General features: G+C 39.7%; 3 protein-coding genes across 3 annotated transcripts in view; 2 read left to right on the forward strand and 1 right to left on the reverse strand.

Moving 5' to 3' along the window:
- Positions 1–4,024: 4,024 nt before the first annotated feature.
- crybb3 (crystallin, beta B3) lies at positions 4,025–6,087 on the forward strand. Its single transcript, XM_072692830.1, has 5 exons — positions 4,025–4,099; positions 4,353–4,471; positions 4,580–4,712; positions 4,801–4,943; positions 5,790–6,087. The coding sequence occupies exons 1-5, from the start codon at positions 4,025–4,027 to the stop codon at positions 6,085–6,087; spliced, it is 768 nt and encodes a 255-aa protein (XP_072548931.1).
- A 3,766-nt stretch (positions 6,088–9,853) lies between these two features.
- Positions 9,854–16,205, forward strand: ppm1db (protein phosphatase, Mg2+/Mn2+ dependent, 1Db). The gene is made up of 6 exons (XM_072692845.1): positions 9,854–10,449; positions 11,518–11,746; positions 11,939–12,063; positions 13,797–13,978; positions 14,925–15,149; positions 15,419–16,205. Exons 1-6 carry the CDS (start codon positions 9,969–9,971, stop codon positions 15,794–15,796), a joined length of 1,620 nt encoding a protein of 539 aa, XP_072548946.1. The 5' UTR covers positions 9,854–9,968; the 3' UTR covers positions 15,797–16,205.
- Positions 16,206–17,709: 1,504 nt separating this feature from the next.
- Positions 17,710–20,221, reverse strand: part of man2a1 (mannosidase, alpha, class 2A, member 1) — a 34,805-nt gene continuing 32,293 nt past the window's right edge. The window contains exon 22 of the mRNA XM_072672681.1: positions 17,710–20,217. Within this exon, the coding sequence (XP_072528782.1) occupies positions 20,065–20,217 (153 nt within the window). The 3' untranslated portion in view covers positions 17,710–20,064. The remainder of the gene's footprint in view (positions 20,218–20,221) is intronic.

Here is a 20,221-nt window from a genome sequence, read left to right on the forward strand (position 1 = left end):
GGCAATGTCTCCTGGAGCAATTTCTAAACAACTGCAGATAAAGATAAAATCATCAGCTCAAATAACTGTATTTCAGAACGTGGTTTTAGAAGTTTTTGGGAGGTGAAGCTACTTTGCCATGGTCTGGAAGAATACCCAAACTGTCAGATCACAGGAAATTGGTTTGGATGGTAACCACCAAAAAGGTAAAGAACTGCCATGAAGTGGAAGTTACAGGAACATCGGTGTCACTGTCTACAATCAAGCAAGTTTAACATCGCCATGGTCTCAGAAGATCTCAACCGAAGAGGCTTCTGCTCCAAAATTAACACTTTCAAATGGACAATAATTTGCAGCTGACCACACGGAGAAAGAAGAAGCCTGAAGCCTCTGGTGCTTTTATGGTCTAGGTTTTATGGTACATGAGACAAAGACTGAATAGTTGAACAGGACAGTGACCCCAAAGACATATCAAATGTGATTGTGGAATGAATAAAGCGGGCAAACATTAGACCTTCAATGTGCTGATCTCAAACCTATAACAAACAGGTGTGTCCAGTGCCAAATTTATTTGAGTGGTCAAATATCCAACCAGAATTCTGCCAGAAGCTAGTTGATGGCTAGTAAAAGCATCTTCTCAAGGTTTAACTTGCTGTATGTATAGGTCTGATCCTCTGTTGATTTAAGCCTCTGTTGACCCCCCCCCCCCCAAAAAAAACAAACAAAAAAAAAACAGAGGATGTACACTCATTCTGCATATGAAACAGTTTGAAGAAAGCATTGAAAGGCCAGAGAGAGGGAGCAAGATTAGCATGCAAAAAAATTAGGCACTCTTGGCTAAATGTCTACTTTTGCTAAATTTGTCTTTTTTATTGAGAAGTAGTAAACACAGCTACTGTCGCTAGTTAGACATAAAGCATGGGATGTTTCCTACTTTTAAAAGTCTATAGTATAACATTTTTATGTTATTAAATATCTGTACTTTTTGAATATAGTAGTAAAGTTTTCACGTTTTTAATTCATTAAATCTGAATTCTTATTTTTTAAAAGCTTCAGTATCAGTTTAACATTTTTATGTCTGTGTTTCATTTAAAAAAAACTACTGTAATGATTTAATGTTTTGAATTTGTTTAATCCTCTGTACTTATTAAAAAGTTATTACATACATTTGTTTGTTTTCACTTCTAAACCTGTTAGGGTTCTGGCTATGACTATGGCTCACAATTGACTATGGCTTACATTTATATTAGCATATTATACAATTAGCATAGTACACAATTATGTCCATTAAGCTTGTTAGAAGTGTTTTACAGTAAAACAAAGCTTAAATATTATTGGAGTAGCCTGTTATGCTGTTATCTAAATTTCAAACTGTTTAGCTTAGACCTAGCTAAAAGCAAAAAAAAACTACTATTTTAACTACACTTTACACATGAGACCAATAACACTTTACCTACTGTTAAACATGGTGGTGGTAGCAACATGCTTTGGTGCTGTTACGGTTTGGAACAGGTACATTGCATAAAGTGAATAAGATAAAGGAGAATTATATCTCTGAAGTCTTGAACAAGACTTCAGCAAAACCTTGAACAATCAGCCAGATGGTTGAAACTTGGACACAATTGAGAGTCCTAAAAGGACAGTGACCCCTAACATGTGAGAGGTGGCTGTGGAATGGATAAAGCATTCCTGACAAGTCCTGACATGTGGACTGTGTTTAAAAGTTGTAAATCTGAAAAGTGTGAATTTGATTGTGGTTGGATGAGAAGTATAAACATATACCTTTCTGACACCCTACTGGTTTGTAAATGATCTATGGCACCTGCACATGTCACGTCACACTCCAGCAAGGACACAGCAGACGTATGTAGCCTAGTATGAAGATGTCCTTGAGACAGAGACTCAAGAGAACTCAAGTGAAATGTCCCAACTAAGCCCCACATTTACATTCCAATAAAGGTTATTGATAACATGCCTCTGAAGTTTGACTTTTTGCACCATTACAATACTTATAGGCAGCTACTCATCATATTTTCCCTCCATGAAACACATGCTAATGTTCAGTAGTGCACATAGATGCTCCTTTAATATATTTGAGATTACTAAAATGCATTTATTTTCAATGGGCAGATATGCAGCTGAAACAGGTAGCCTAGTGCACCCCACTTTTCAACATTAACAGTTTAATACAACATTATAGTCATTATGGTTTTTAGAAGAAAAAAAAAGGGGGGGGGGTGCACAATAGACCCCTGTGGCACGGCCTAAGCTTTTGGCCTTTGTTTTCCTTACATTACTTTTACTTTTATACTTCAAGTAGTTTTGAAACCAGTACTTTTACACTTTTACTTGAGTAAAAAGCTTAAGTTGATACTTCAATTTTTATAGAATAGTAATAGTAATAGTATCTACACTTCTACCTGAGTAATGAATGTGAATACTTTAGCCAACAAACTGAACCCAATACTGAGTGTCATATTTCCAACCAGAATTCTGCCAGACGCTTATTGATCGTTACCAAAAAGCATTTGGTCAAGGTAGAATTTGTTAAGGGACCTTAAGACAAATTAGGGTGCTGTATATGTATAATATTTGACCTTGTGTTGGTTTCAGAAAACCTCCCAAATATATATATTTAAGGCATAACATATCCTGCCCTAAAAAAGAACAGTTCAGAGAAAGCCAATATTTCTTATGAAGGCCTTCTGACCCAGATTGGTCAGCTTTCATTGCCCTCACACATCGATGAGCTTTATCACAAGATTTACCCTCTTTGTACCAGTGTACTCACCACTGCTGACCGGGAGCACCCTACAAAGCTTTGCCATTTTGGAGATTTTCCAACCTGGTCAACTGGCTATAATGGTTTTCCCATTTCTCCCACATCCAACACATCCACTACGAGAGCAGACTTTAACATCAACATTATTTGCTTCACCATGAATGGTCATTATGTTTTGGCTCATCATTGTGTGTATATGTTTTAATCTACATTTTAGCCTATATGCTCTCAGAAGCTCAGCGGTTATAGTCTTATGCAATATGGGCAGATAAAGAAAGATTTGGCCCTTTTGGTTGGCAAGCCCAGTGGGTGTGGCCAGAGAGAAATGAAGGTGAGCAGGGTTGTGCTGAGAGCAGCTGGTCTGAATCCTCTTGGCTCACACCCTGTGGGTGCCAGCTATACCCATACTTGCAGCAGAGTAAGCTAGAGGCTGTGGGCAGCCCATGCCCACCCAACAGGCCTATTGAGAGGCAGTCTGATGGATACAAATGCGAGCGACAGACTTGCTGCATCAACAGCATCCTGCGCCCAGACAGTTTTTGCTGCTGTGGACAGAAATAAACCATAAATACCCCCTAGGGCCCACTGCTTGCTCACCACATATACACATACGCATACACACACACTCACACTCTCACACATCCCCACATCAGACTAGAGAAAGAGGGTGCTGAGAGAGCCACAAAAACACCTCAAGGTGAAGGACAAGGTACTAACAGGTACTCAGTGGTTTTCTTGTATACCTGCTGTGACAGTCGTGGTTTCTTACTGGGTGTGTAGCTGTGCTTTGAGGGTATATGGGTGCCTTTTAGGCCTATAACATATGAAGTAGATCATTGCTAACAAAAAGTTGGAGGGCTTACATTTACAGTTGTGATTAACTCGCTTTAACCTCTTAATGCAGGAAGGCTTATTACAGACTTAGTCGAATTACTCAGTAACTACAGGGACTTCTGTACAAACTGGTGGGGCTATTCTTTGCTAGTAGAAGTTTGCAATAACACTTTTGGCCTTCTGGTAGGCCATAGGTGTTTCAAGGGGTTAAGCAGCATTGATGTATTGTGGTTTGCAAGTTAAATCCATACAAAAATATATAATATAAATATAACATATAAAATAAATAACATACAGTTAGAACCAGTTTTATTAAGTAGTCAGAAGCATTTTTAGTAATTCAACATGATAAATCGACTGTATTGTATAGAAAGTGTGATTACATGCATTTTTATTTTCATTATTTTTTTGGTTAATTAGCCCTGAAGAATGTCAGATCAACAAGGTGCCCCAGAACAGCTGGCTGCTGGAAAGAGCCAGGGAGGAGTTGGGGCAACCTACAAGGTACCGAGAGCTGTCAAATCTCACAGCCTTCATATTCATATTCAAAATTGTTCTACAGTAGAGCTCTTAGTTCTTATTTCACAATAATAGTTTAATGGCTGAAATAACAGGAAATGATTGGAATATTCTGTATAAAAAAAAAAACACATTGTTTAATTTTCAAAATGCCTAATCCACTGAAACATTTTTTACACTGAAACGCTGCAACAACATGTATATGTAAATGTGTACTTTTTTATGGTTTTACATCCAGATTGTTTTGTATGAGTCCGAGAACTTCCGGGGAAAGAAAACAGAGCTGTCAGCAGAGTGTAAAGATGTGAATGAGAAGAATCTGGAAAAAGTTGGCTCAATCGTAGTGGACTCTGGGCCGTAAGCGCTGACCCTTTTCTATTATATCACCTCCTATTTTCTCAAACTTCTGCTTTTCTCTTGCAACGGGTACAAATTCTGTGTCTGGTTGTTTGTTTGTGAGCACAGATGGGTGGCATTTGAACAGCGTGGCTTTGCTGGGGAGCAGTTTGTTTTGGAGAAGGGAGAGTATCCTCGTTGGACCACCTGGACCAACAGCCAGAACAGCTACTGTCTCCTATCTCTCAGACCATTAAGAGTGGTTGGTGATCACAGACACACGTGACGCAAATGGCATGCATTCAATATGTCGATTGTCCTCTAAAAACCTGTGCATTTCTGCCAACTAGGATGGTGCAGATCATAAGCTACACCTGTTTGAGAATGGAGGTTTCACTGGGAGAAAGATGGAAATTGTAGACGATGATGTTCCCAGTCTGTGGGCTCATGGTTTTCAGGATCGCGTGGCCAGTGTGAAAGCACTGAATGGAACGTAAGAGGAACCGCACCCTTTTCTCTCTTTTGAACCCAGTAGTGCCGGCTATAACTGTGCCTTACTATATATTCTTATGGATTGATAAATGTCCATAAGTGAACTGAATATACATACATACATATACATATTCATATCCATATTCAATTCACTTATTGACGTGTGTGTATATATATATATATATATATATATATATATATATATATATATATATATATATATGTAAATGTAAAATGTGTAGGCATCTGTGAACATCTGAATGTAAAAGCTACTTATCTGGGCTATAAGTGCATAGTAAAACAATAATTATAGAAATAGTGCTGTCAACGTTAATGCAGTAAGACATGCATTTATCTGCAAACTTTATCTGCTCCTCTCCTAGCTTGCCTAATCCATCAGTTTATCTCTTAAAAAAGCATTTTCTCCATTAAAGCTTTGTCATGTTTGAGGCTAAAGCTCTCAAAACTACACTGAGATATCATCAGACAATAAAAAATAACAGATTCTTCCATTTATTAAACATTTATTTTTTTCCCGTCCAAACATTTAAGGATGTACTATCTAGCATTTGAACTTGTGATTAATCATGGCAGTTAATGATGATGAATTCATTTATCTATAGTTTTACAAGCACAAACACTGGAATCACTGAGATAAATGCTTTAAAATATTGTGCTCAGGTGCCTACAACCCCTGCACAGTACTGTGGTTAGACAGTCTAATAAGGGGCATTGATGTACTGAGACTAGTCTGTTGTTGACTTGTTTTTGTGTTGTTGTAGCTTCACAAACCCACTTTGTTTTTTTAGTAATGTAACTTCCAGATCTCCCTTCTATCACTGCGCAGGTGGGTGGGATACATGTACCCTGGTTACCGGGGCCAGCAGTATGTGTTTGAACATGGTGACTACAAGCATTGGAATGACTGGGGAGCTACGGTGCCACAGGTGCAGTCTGTGCGGCGTGTCCGAGACATGCAGTGGCACAAACGGGGATGTTTCACTCCTGCTGAGCCCACCCCTAATCCCAATCCTAATCCTAACCCCAACCCTAACCCTAGCCCAAGCCCTAACCCTAACCCTAACCCTACCCCAAACCCCACACCTCCTCCCCCTGCCCCACCGGCTGCAGCTGCCAGCAGCTGAAGGACACGAGCTAGCCCCTCCATGACAACTGCCTTTGCTCAAATGGCTGCTACGAAAACACACAACACAAGAAAGTGAACGACTGCCATTTCCCTTGCCCATCTGTTACTGAAAATAAAGGCCTCGGCCCAGAATTGGTATGATCTTTGTGCCAGTGTGACTTTACTTTGTGCTGGTTGTTGTGTTAGAAGAAGGTCAGAGATTGAACTTGAATGAATTCAGGCATAATTCAGTCATTTCAGTAACCAGCGTTTGCACTGACAGTGAGGACAGAAGACGTGATCATCATTCTGATAACTTCTACCTCAACAACTGAAGCCATATTTATTAGCGTAGCTATTTCAACATGTATTGAGAACATATTAAAATACAGAAATGTAATCATTCCATATCAGTATTGCTAAAATATAGGTAGGGTTTGCATTAAACATTTATTGATTCAAAATATTTAATGATTTTTAAATAACATTAATACAGCCTATGGTCCGCCGGTGGGCCCCCGATTTGTACAGAAGTCCCTGTAGTTACTGAGTAATGTAGTGTGTAATAAGCCTTAACCATATGTTAGCTCTCTTGATTGCTGGGTAATATTATTGCTAGCATAAACAAATGAGATTGTTTATGTTAGCACACAGTCAAGTGTACATGGTGTACCTTTTCTTCTATAGTCTGAAACTGCACTGTTATATCATTCGAATCCTCCACATATTATGTACTGTGACTCAAATACACAATGATACACAAATACAGCGACAATTTAGAGTTTGTGTTACTGAGGTGTCAAAAAGCAAAAATCATACCATCATACAATCAAATAGTACACTCAAGGCTTTTAAGTGATTTTAACAAGCTCTACAGCTTGACCAGTTGTTCAGTTAAAGAAAAAGCCACATAAGGCATTCTGCAACAACCCTACAAACGTGCCACTACCATCTGCAGTCATGGTTTGATTACTGAGAGATGCTGCAAGTACACTAAATGTATGAATGTGCTTAATAAATGTTGTTTCCATGTCTGACACAAGTCATCTAATAATTTCTCACCAGTATGGTTGATCATTTTACTCAAAACTGACATTCAAATTGTTTTTTTAATTAAATTTAGTGGTGCTAAAAGTTCTGCTGCCAAGGCCAGTGCCAAAGCCTCTTAACTTCCTGTTAGTGATCATGATTGACTACGGCTCGTAGCTTCTCTGTGCCCATATAAACAGGATTTGTTTAACAGCTCACCACTAAACCAACACACAGTACAATGGGAAAGGATTATCTTATCTTAAAATCCAAGGAGCCCAGTGCAGATCTGAGAAAGATGCCTTATGTGCCGCGGAGGTGCCATTTACCAACATTGAGCCAATGTACCCTTGCTATCTGTGATGTGCCCTATGTAGTCACACAGGATCACAAACCTGAACTCCCAAAGGAGAAACAAAGAATTGAAAGACTGGGAGGAAGGTATATGACTTTTTACAATGGATGCTGTGGCAAAGCAGCTTTACAGTCATTTCTGAGGTAAATATCAACAACATACACTACCGCTCAAAAGTTTAGGATCAGTTTAGGACCAGTGTCCACATCAACGGTCAAGAGGCGACTTCAGGATGCTGGACTTCATGGCAGAATTGCCAAGAAAAAGCCATACCTCACACTGGCCAATAAAAAGGAAAGACTGCGATGGGCCAAACAGAAAAGACATTGGACAGATGAGTCCAAGTTTGAGGTCTTTGGATCAAACAGAAGAACATTTGTGAGGCGCAGGACCAATGAAAAGATGCATGACCAATGCTTAATGCCATCTGTCAAGCATGGTGGAGGCAGTGTGATGGTCTGGGGATACTTTGGAGGTGGTAAAATAGGAGATTTATACAGAGTGGAAGGGATCTTAAAGAAAGAAGACTACCACAAGATTTTGCAACGCCATACCATACCCTGTGGACAGCGCTTGATTGGGGCCAATTTCATCCTACTACAGGATAATGACCCCAAACACACCTCGGCAATATTTAAGAAATAAGGAGTCAGACAGAATTCTGACTGTAATAGTGTGCCCAGCACAGTCTCCAGATCTGAACCCTATTGAGCTGTTGTGGGAGCAGCTTGCCCGTATGGTACGGATAAAGACTGCATCAAGCCAATCCATTTTGTGGGAGATGCTACAGGGAGCATGGGGTGAAATCACATCAGATTACCTCGAAAAGTTGACAGCTAGAATGCCTAGAGTCTGCCAGGCTGTAATTGCTGCAAAAGGTGGCTTCAATGATGAAGGCAAAATTTGAAGTACACAGTCATCATTTTCATTAAAATCAATAATTCTTACTCTCACAATGTCTGCATGTCCTGTTTATTTGCTTTTATTTCATCTTAAGTGTGTTTCCATTGAAAACAAGAACATTTCACTGTGATCCCAAACTTTTGAGCGTAGTGTATATAGCTATATATGCTATAGCTTGTTATACCCAGAAATACAGCATGTCTGAACATAATGCAACACAAGCAAAGTCATACCCAGTTATAATTTTAATTGAAATTCTAAACAAATGAGCTCATGATTATTTGTCATGAATTTTTTGTGTACTTGGAGCTCACCAGGGAGTGTCATCCACCCAAAAATCATTAGTATTTGATTTGATTAAGTCGAATTCACGTCCAAATAGTTCAGTGGAACTTACTTTCCTTGTTTTCACCTAAACTAGTGACCATACAGATCCTCATACTAGTCTATGGAGACATTTTGTTGCCAAGAAAAAAAAAAAATTTTAATAACAAAATATCTTATAATAACAATATACTTTCTGAAAATTACAAAATATTACAGTATGTCATTTCTATCCCATGATAAAAGATTATTGCAAAACCATGTATGGCATATCTCATAATGATATACTTTTCATACTTACAAGATGTTCTGTCACAATTACAACAGACTATATTGTTTTTATGAAGTATTGTGTTGTAACAAGACGCATCCCCATAATTAGAACATTATACGCTATATGTCCAAATGTTTGTGGACACACCTTCTTTAATTTGCACCCATTGCTGACACAGATGTGCAAATGAAAACACACAGCTTATCTAGGCCCAGTAAAGAAGCATTGCTAATACCATGCCTGATGCCAGACGTGGGCTAGAGGGATATAAAGCCCCCAGCACTGAGTTTTGGAGCAGTGAGATCCAGTGTTCTCATGGATGGGGACGGTTGGTGCTCCAAGTTGAGGAGTTGGGGATGAGGTGAGGTGGTGATCATCCAACATCCTGACCTCACTAACACTTTTAATGATCTTTACAGCATCTTTACTTGTTCCCTGGAAAAGTAGAGACAGTTACTCTAACAAAAGCAGGATCAATTTTTTTTTATACCCTTGATTTCAGAAGAAACAACGGATGAGCCGGTGTCCCAATACTTCTGTCCATATGGTGTATGTTGTTTAATGACATAAAATGTCATAATAACAAGATACTTTCTCATGATAAGGATGAGAGATGTTTTATTAATCCATTATTATGACATTAATATCTGGTCATATCAGGGGGTGGGCTGCCAGTTAATGAAGCTGAGCTACACAGCAAGTGAAACTAAGGAGGTTTCACTGGAGTAAAGTGGTAAAACTCGAGGTCTAATCCTAGAAGAACAGCTAGCTACATGGCTCTCATGGCTGAAATCTCACCTCCATTGCCCTCCTGTACGCCTCCATTTCCACTATACTCCGATCCAACAGACGGCACTATTTAATATTTTACTGGTTGCAAAAGCACGGGGGCGAAGGGGAAGCAGACAGTGGGACAGAAAATAAACAAAGGGGGATGTCAACTTCTCTCCTAACGGCTGTAAATAAAGCTGCACTTCATCTTTCAGAGATTTAATACCACAGGCTGTGTGTGAACATGAGCGCTGATCTGTCCCTGCGTGTGAGCGTGTTCTCCGAGCAAGGTGGGAGGAAGTACATGGAGGATGTTACAGAGGTTATAGTGGAAGACGAGCCGAGCGGGGATCCAAAACTGGACTGCAGAACCGAGGGTCTAGACACTGAGTCGACTCCGCTCTCCGGATCTGACTGTGCTCCCAGATCTGAGCCGGTCGCAGTGACCTGGACAGAGAGTCTGTCAGCTGACAGGAGGCAGCAGGGTGGGGAGCCCGCGTCAGACGGGGCAGGTGCTCGCTCAGCCCCAGGAGGGCGAAAGTCCGTGGCGTTTTTCGCCGTGTTTGATGGACACGGTGGGAGAGAGGCGGCGCACTTCGCCCGAGACCACTTGTGGGACTTTCTGAAGAAGCAGAGAGGATTCTGGTCGAAAGATTATCGGAAGGTCTGTGATGCGATACGGAAGGGGTTCATCGCCTGCCATCGTGCGATGTGGAAGAAACTCCGTGAGTCTGAATAAAAAACCCAGACTGACCAGTTTAGCTTAATGGTCTGCCATCATCATGAACAGCCTGACAAAGCTGGTCAGCCAGTATGACCATACCTGATCAGGCTTGTCCATGAACAAGCTCGTTTACTTAAATGACCAAGCTGGTCAGCCAGCATGACAGCATGTCTTGACTATGCTGGTTGACCCTCATTACCAGTGACCATAATGGCCATGCTGGTCTGACCACACTAGTATGACCAGCTTTACCAAACACATCAACCAGTATGACTACCAACATGACCAAGCTGGTTGACCAGCATGCCCATCATGACCTGACATCATGGTCGTTGGTGTGGCGCAACAGATAACACCACTACCTGCCACTGAGCTAACACACCATGTGGGAGACTGGGGTTCGAGTCCTGGTCTGGGTGATTGTGGTGCTGCGCTACACCAATAAGAGTCCTTGGGCAAGACTCCTAACACTACACTGACCCTCCTCTGTAATACGAGTAACCTTGTAAGTCGCTCTGGTAAGAGATAAGAGCGTCAGCTGAATGCTGTAAATGTCAATGTTCGATGTTCAGCATGACCTCCCTAACCAAACTAGTCAATCAGCATGATCAGTATGACTTGATGACCAGCTTGGTCAAGTTGGTCATGCCATGCTAATAGACCAGTTAGTCCATCAAACTCATGAAAATGTACCCTATGCTGATCAACAGCTGAACTGCTTGACCAGCGTGCTTACCAGAATTAGGGGATGTTGTCTGGATGACCAGCTTTTCAACCACATTGACCACTTGCAACAAAAACAAATCCGAAAAAAAAAGCAAAATCTGGGTTTTTCCACAGGGAGGTTACATGTAGCAGTTATTATTCTAGTAAACGACTGAGTCAACCAATGCCAATGAAATCAGATTTCTGTCTGAAAACCCAAAGATGCATCAGACTACCGCCATCTTAAGGGGATACAGTCCAGATACTGGTCATATGAAGTGTAAACGGGTGTAAACAGGGGTCTAAGCATATCAAGCCCTGGAAACACTGGTAACGCTTACCTTAACTGTGCTTATCCTTACAGCTGAGTGGCCTAAGACACTGACTGGCCTACCCAGTACTTCAGGCACCACCGCAAGTGTGGTGGTAATCCGCAGGGACCGCATGTTTGTAGCCCACGTCGGGGATTCATCAGTGGTGCTTGGGATTCGGGAGGAGCCCACTGATAAGGTCATCAAAGCTGTGGAGGTCACACAGGATCACAAACCTGAACTCCCAAAGGAGAAACAAAGAATTGAAAGACTGGGAGGAAGGTATGAAATGAAAATTGATAAAAAATAAATTGTTACACAGTAATGACTGATGGTTTGGTTGATGGTATAAACAGAGCCCCCTTTTTACCCCTTGGATACCCTTAATATTACCTCGTATTTAAAAGGTAAAATTACATTTCATGTATGCATGAATTTTTACATTTTTCAAGTACTGTTTGTGTGTATTCCAAGTGTGATCAAGAAGTCAGGAGTAAACCGTGTGGTGTGGAAGAGGCCTAGGCTGACCCACAACGGGCCAGTGAGAAGGAGCACGCCCATTGACCAGATTCCATTCCTTGCTGTGGCCAGAGCACTAGGTAATAGGAAGTTTTTTGTTTTAAATATTTATTATTTGTGCTGTTCGTTCTGGGCATCATCATTATTTATAGATGCCTGATTATGTAATTGTTCACCTACACTGTTTGGAATATAGGTGCTTTATTAAATAATTATTAATGAGCAGTTTGCTGTGAATGAAGAACTGCTTTACTTTTTATTTGACACTGAAGATACGATGGTGTACACACACAGTTTGCTCATTTGGTTGCAAAGTTCGGGACTGTCTGCAAAAACGTTCTGGAGAATGCATCTGCTAATGCTTTCAGAAACATACAGTGTTATCCATTCAAAGTTACCACCACCACTCCCAACCTCTACTACTATGTATTCTATTAATACCAGTACATTCTTTGTTTCTGGATTTTTAGGTGGTCCCTAATTTAGTTAGCAAACACAGTCATAGCATATGAGTTGAAGCTTTAATCTTTGTCATTTAAAATAAGTGATAAGCATAGAGGTCAGTAGAAAGTGTGATTGTTGTATACTGTAGACTTTAATCTGGCCAATTAAGGTGTTATTAATCTAATTATATAGAAGAGAATAGCAAATGTCACACAACTTTACTGAGCTTTACTAAGCAATTGATTGTTCAGTCTAAAAAAAAGATATTTGTTTGAACCTACTCTTGCAAACTAGCCCCAGGATGTCCATCTGTTTTTGTGAAGCTTTAAAAAAAAGAATAGACTATTTACATTTTGTCAACATTTTAATCAAGGATATTGCATACATAATTTTACTTGTGGACATGAAAATTGATTCAAAATTTTATTTTGTTAATTGTATAAAAACAACACTTTTCCTCCTACTCCAAATTTGGTCTTAAAGAGATCTGTAGCATAAAAAAACAAGCACACGACTGCTGCAGCATATATATGAAACACAGTGGGTTGGGATATTGTGACTTAAGAGGCTATAAATCCATCTGCCATTATCTGATTGGGATCAAATTTGGAAAATTATACAGTGATAAACTGAGGAAGCATGAATTTGGTGTGAATCAGTCTCAGTAGATCTTTACAGTGTTTATTCTAATACCAATTTTGCAAAGTTTAATTTACCTAAGATTAAAATAAAGTAGCAATAATAATAATAATAATAATAATTCAAAAACCTATATTCAACCTATATATGTATTTCTTTAAATTACAATGACATTTTTGCTGGAAAATATTACTTTCTCATAGGCTTAATGTGCCTAACAGTGCTTGGATCCCTCATATTGCTCATTGCGTTTATATTAACTACTTACTGTTCATCATTCATTATACCGTATATTTTTTCTTTTTTTTGGCTCTGTGGTGTTCTTATTTTACTCTCTGGCATCATTTAGAAGAGGATGAGTTCTTGTCAAGATATTTTCCTCATGCTGTTTTCCTTGCCACTGTTGCTTTTGGCTAGCTCATTACTGGCCTGGGTCTGGACTTTTTGAAGCTTTGTAACGTTGTAAAGGTCTGCCATAAAAAGTGATATAAAATCAAACTTGACCTGAAACTAAGCAGGTACAATTCATACAGCCCAGCAGGTGTGTTTCAGCCTTGCTATGGTTTACTTGTAATGTTTTGAACCAGATTTTACCAGGGAGCTGTTTGGTAGCTTTGGTATCTCGATGAATCGTCACTAAGCACAGGCTAAGTATGTGCGTCTGGTGGACTTTTAAGACTTTGCTGTTTTTATTGACTGAGGCTGTTTCCATGTGTTTGTGTGAATGTAGGTGACCTGTGGAGCTACGACTTCTACAGTGGAGAGTTTGTTGTATCTCCAGAACCTGACACAAGTGTAATGACCCTTGACCCATTGCGACACCGCTATATCATTGTAGGGAGTGATGGGCTATGGAACATGGTGCCCCCTCAGGAGGCCGTAACAGTGTGTCAAAGCCATGATGAAGCTCTGGTAAGTCCTGCATACCCATGATTCAATACCAAGAATCCATGAATGTAAGTGATTACCAGTAATGATACAGTTTCTTAAAATAATATCAAATAATAAAAATTTTGCACTAAATTGACCCAGAGAAAGCTATTGGAGACGTTTGCTTCGGTTTATTTATTAATAACAGTTCAGTACTGTTTCAGCAGACATTTTGAGTTGACCAATGATAAGTTGTCCCTCTGCGCATCTAGCTCTGGATTGCTAGTTCCCAGACCCGACATTGTTCCATGGACAATTGTGAATTGTGAGTTTTCTCCCCTGCTTCTCCATTCCTGGAATCAGCTTCCTGATGGGACCTAAAACAGTAGACAGTTTAAGTCTCTTAAAACTTGTCAAATCTTTTTAAGAGATGCATTTATTGTTAGCTGTGATAGACTCTGTCTATCAAAACTGTGTAGCATCAAGAGATAAACAGCACTTCTATTACTTCACTTGACTTGCATACTGTGCTTAAATAAAATTATTTGTAAGGGGCTTCAAGTGGCTCAGCAATCTAATGTGCTTCCACTATGGTCATGAGTTCGAATCCTGAGCCATACCGCTTTGCCATCAGCGGCCGAGGTCTAAGAGAGCACAATTGGCCATGCTCTGTCACCCAGAGAGGAGAGAACATGGCCAATTGTGCTCGCTCAACCTCTGACCGCCGATGGCAAAGCGGCATGGCTCAGAATTTGAACTTGAATCTGGGCCAATATACATAGAAATGTAACACCTGATTGAGCTCTTATTTGATAATGATATGTTGAATTTGTTTCTTTTTATTTAAATCTGATTTTATGAAAATAAAATGTAACCATCTGATCATTGAAGTATCTTGACTCTACGTACCGTCTCTGACATAATTCCGCGTTTTAGATGTTGGCAGTTGTACATTTCTGGGTATATTAAACACCTTCTCTGTTCTTAGGCTCCCTTCGACATGTCTGTCGCACGGAGGTTAGGCTGCCATGCACTGATGCGGTGGCGCCAGCGCATGCTGCGTGCTGACAACACCAGTGTCATTGTCATCGCCCTGCCTGAACCAGGCAAGCCGCAGATACCCATGCATCGTGATGAGGTCATTCTCACGCTGGCAGAGGGGTCGTATTGTGATCTGCCATCGGCCTCCCGCTCCAACACACCGCTTATTAAGGCAAGTTCATAGGAGACAGGATTACTTGACATGGGCCTTTTTTTCCAGCACCATTTATTATTCACCAAGACAGATAGAACTATGATTCCAGAGGTCTACATGGGCTAGATAGACAACAGCTAATATGCTAGTATATTAATATAATAACTAATATAAAAAAATGACAAATCCGTGAGACATTTAACCATTAGTATTGAAGCCTGATTTGCTCATTCATTACAGCAGCATAAATGCAAAGACTAAAATCAGCCTCCTTTTCTCTTCCATAGACTCCTCATCCAGACCTGTCTTCTCCTACAAACGAGTCTCTACCAGCTCTGGAGCAGAGAAATGGTCTGTTAGGACCTAGTTCAGAAACCACTGCAGAGTTGGACATCTCCCAGACTAACAACCTCAAAAGAGACTTGAGTAAGTGCTTAAATGAGGGCAACCCAGTAGGGACTTTCAGTGTACCTCTGGCCTCTACTCCGGGTGTGACCAGTCCAGCGGGGAAACGGCCCAGAAGAAGTCCCCTCGGCACCAGCAGCTCTCGAGGCCAGAGGATCAATGAGCAGTCTCCGTCCAAACGGGACAGTGCAAGGATCCTCAAACGTGCCCCCAATGTCCCAATGTTACAGCACCACAAAACAGCCCTATGTGCTTGCTAAGATGCTACAAATGACTTGTAATGTCTTCTTGAACACTTGCACTAAAAAAGAGAAAACCTAAAGCGACAACAGACCCAAGGTTAAGCATTATTGTCTCCATACATTGATTGCTGTTAGTTTGCATGGTCACATAAGGATATGGACACTATGACTTGACATGTGCTGAGGGTGTGCAGTTTGGGTTATATAGCTAAAGTTCTATATTAGTATTAGTTGTGATTTTGCTTGGTTTTGTATTTGTATGTGAAGAAGTGTGAATGTCTGAAAATGTGTAACTGTGTTGAAAAATGTCTTAAATTTCCTTAAATGAAACTTTTTAGAGAAAGTTAAAGAAACCCCACACTACCAATTCTTTCTTTAGCTTTAACTGTGTATTTGTACTGCATTTAAATAAATGAACGAGTGTGCATTCAAGTGTCTGCCCATTCATAACATTTGACACTGAACACTTTCCTAATCCTTTATCTGCTTTAAGAAATCTCTACCATCATAGGTAGATGTCAGTGCTTCCCTATACTCAATTTATGTCAACCCTGGAAAGGAAATCTCAAATAATCTTGCACTTTTACATTACATTTTACAACTCCTCTGCATCCAACTCCTTGTTTGGCTAATCCACCACTTCATTATGTTACAGTGCAATTTTTACAATAATGGACAATAAAATATCAAAGTGAAGACAGTTTTCTACAATGTAATGTCAATTATAATATATCATATGTACACAAGTGGGCACACCCTAGGATATGACCACCAAAAGTGAGCTGAGGTGCATTTTGTTTCTACTAATACTGCTTGAGATGTTTCTACATCTTAATTGGAGTCCACCTGTGGTCAATTCAATTGACTGGACATGATTGGGAATTGCCAACACCTGCCTTTATAAGGTCCCACAGTTCATGACAGTACATGTCGGGGCAAACCCAAGCCAAGCCACGGGGTCAAAGGAATTATCTGCAGACCTCAGTAACAGGATTGAGTCAAGGGAGATCCAAAAGAGTGCAGTGGCCACCATCATTCGTAAATGGAACACGTTAAAATGCACCAAAAAATAAATAAAAAATTCAGAATTGGACAGAAGTAATTCCTTGGTAAAAGGAACATGACCGCCTGTTTGGAGTTTGCTAAAAGGCCCCCAGAGGACTCTCTGGTCTGATTAAACCAAAATTGACTACCAAGCATCACGTCTAGAGGAAATCTAGACTAATGCCATCTAGACTAAACTAATGCCATCCCTACAGTGAAGCATGGGGGTGGCAGCATCATGATGTGGGAATGTTTTTCAGCAGCCGGACCAGAGGGACTAGTCCCGATAGAGGGAAAGCTGAATGCAGCGAAGTATACAGAGATCCTTGAAGGAAGCGCTATGGCCCTCAGACTGGGGAAAAGGTTTACTTTCCAACATGACAACGACCCGAAGCACACCTAATGTACCTGATGTAGCTTGCAAGGATATGCTAAGAGGAATGGGCAGAAATGTCCAGAAACAAGTGTGCCAAGCTCATAGCTTCTTTTCCAAGATGCCTCGAAGCTATAATTGCTGCCAAAATGTGCGTCAATCAAGTTTTAAGCTAAGGGTATGTAACCTCTAAATATCCTTTTGCATATATTTTTATGCAAAAACAGTCATTGTGGACTGTTCTGAGACAAATAATGAACTCAATCTATTGTAGGTTTGAATCTACTGTAGTCTGTGACTTAATAAACATAAAGAAACTGTAAATGAAAGACAGCACTGTATCCTTGTTTAGAAGAATAGTCATTTTAATATTAGTAATGTCTTTATTTCTTGTTGTAAGATCTATCACACAGAGACTTCTACAGAAGCCCCCAACATGTATATAGAGCCTTGCTGGCCAAAACAAAGCCACAGCCATACGGATCCAAAAAAATAAAGATATCATCCTCATATATAGTTTTTGCAGATTTTGCTTTTATTCCATTGTTTCTCACTGCTGGTGCCATTTTAGAAACCTGTGTGATGTAAAGGTGGTGTCCTCTGAAATACAAACAAACTTACAGAGCTGGAAAATAAAATCACAAACTTTCAGGGAAAGCAGAGGTAACAGACACAGAATAGCTTGAATAAGTGAATTAAGGCATTATAATAAGTTTCACACTCTTCCCTTAGCAGGCATTTAGGGAAAGCATTCTGATGGCCAGTACAAGGACACAGAACAAGGAAATAAGATTAGTTCCAGACAGCCCATGACTCTGATCCTTTCCACTAAACATTGTGGTTTAAAATCTCTTCATATCTTAGTCTTACATTTTTCACTTTTTAATGGTTCAGAAAAAAAGAACCCTACATTTTACTGAGATTATGTCTGAGGTAGGACACAGGAACTGACAAATGCTCTTTACAAAGTAATATGTGAAACAAAAGGTAATTAAAGAAGAACACATTACAAAAGAAAAGAAAAAAAGAGAATTACTACATATTAAATATAGGAACAAAAAACAAACACAAAAAAAACAAAAAACAAACATGTAATTTCCAAATGTAATCAAATTATGTCTTATGCCCAAAAACAAACAAAACGATTTTATTTATATATCTCAAACCCACTCTGAAGGACACCACAGCTGTGAGAGACAATAACTGCTGTCAGCACTGAGAACTTTTAAAGCAGGAAATACACACACACACACACACACACACACACACACACACACACACACACACACACACACACACACACACACACCCTTTTTCAAGTTTGTACACTTGCACAGTTTCAGTACTTATGATCTGAATGAAGGCATTTTAAAAATGCACCTTTTAACGGCAATAGCTTAAAGCATACCTTCAGCATTCTAGACTAATTCACTGTCTGTTGAAATAGAAAAATAAGGCACGATTCAGACTAAGCTGTAGAAGCAGCACAAACACACCCAGCCTCTTTTGTAAATGAGGTGCACACCTTTGGTCAGACAAGTCGTCACATTAAGTTCAACCCCTTTTTTCAAACTGAGCAGCACACCGCATATTCTTCTTACCCCTAAACCACGTCAGGTTTGGTGTCCAAAGTTTGTTTCTTCAGTACAGTAGCTAACCAGTCATCTTAACTGAAATTTATACAAGCAGCCTGCTAACTATGGGACAACACACATTTCTGTTTTTGTTTTTTTGGGGGGGGTCTGACTCCAGACATTAAAACCACCCCTACCTCCTATGTTAGCTCCTGTGAAATCAGCCTTTCTTCCTGTAACTTGATGTATTGTAGGACCCAATCAGAAGGTACAATTTTACCAGTGTCACCAGAAATCCTTGCTGGGGTCTCAAAGTATATGAAGTACGGATTAGAAAATAACTATATAGCTACATTGGCCCAGTGTTTACCTTCTACATGACAAATTACAAACGCAAAATAATAATTCAACAAATTGAGAGTCAATTACATACAGTTAAAGACATGTACAGCAGCTTTTAGAATAAAAACAAACCATAATTATGAACACAAATGATGGATAAATCTCATTGTCTTAATATTGATTCAAAATTTTAAAATAATAATAATAATAATAATAATAATAATGTGTTTCCTACCAGATTTGACTTGAGTGTAAGCAAATCATCTGCAAGTCTTTTACTGTAATCATTAGGAGCCATCTGTTTACTTCTCAATTTGCACTGGGATAAAAGATCTACATTTTATAGACAAAGGTATTGGGACACCTGCTCATTTATAGTTACTTCTTAAACCAAGGGTATTAATTAAATTAAAATGTTGGAGTAGTCCTATTCTCTTGGCAATGGGTGCAACTTGGGTGCAAAGTCGCTAAAAGCATTCATTAGAAGGGGTGTCCACCAACACTTGTAATAAACACGACACACAGTGTAATAAAGAAACCTTGAACATCATGCTTATAAAAACCAGGTCGTCTTTGACTCACTTAACACATTCACAGTAAGAAACAGATTTCGACTAGGGATGCCCAAACATTTGCACACCTCTGTATGTAATACGTACAGAAACATGTGTGGAAGGCACTGTAGGTTATTTTAAAAGAAGACAGAACCTGAGTTGGTTGGGAAAGTGCTCCTTAAAAATTCATATTGCACTTTGCCATTAAAATCCAATCAGGAAATCACTGCACTTTCAAGATCACAACAATAAAGACATCTCTGTGACTTAAATTACATTAATCAACATTTTTGGAAAATTCACTCATTGAGTTCTAATTTGAAGGCATTAGTGTGCCCCACACATTACTAAGAACAGGAGCTACCCAACATAAACAACAAAGTTCATTCTTGCCATGACTCATCTCAGCTGGACACGATAAGTGCGGATTTCCATTGGTTTCAGTAAGATTTCCTGGTCCGCTGGTCTGCTTGTGGATTCGTGCATCAAAGAAAGTGAAACCGGTCTCAGGCTGCTGAGCTTCAGTTCTGTCAGCAGTTGCTCTAGGTCAATCTAA

This window comes from Salminus brasiliensis, chromosome 1 (genome assembly GCF_030463535.1).
Source record: "Salminus brasiliensis chromosome 1, fSalBra1.hap2, whole genome shotgun sequence".
Classification (NCBI taxonomy): domain Eukaryota; kingdom Metazoa; phylum Chordata; class Actinopteri; order Characiformes; family Bryconidae; genus Salminus; species Salminus brasiliensis.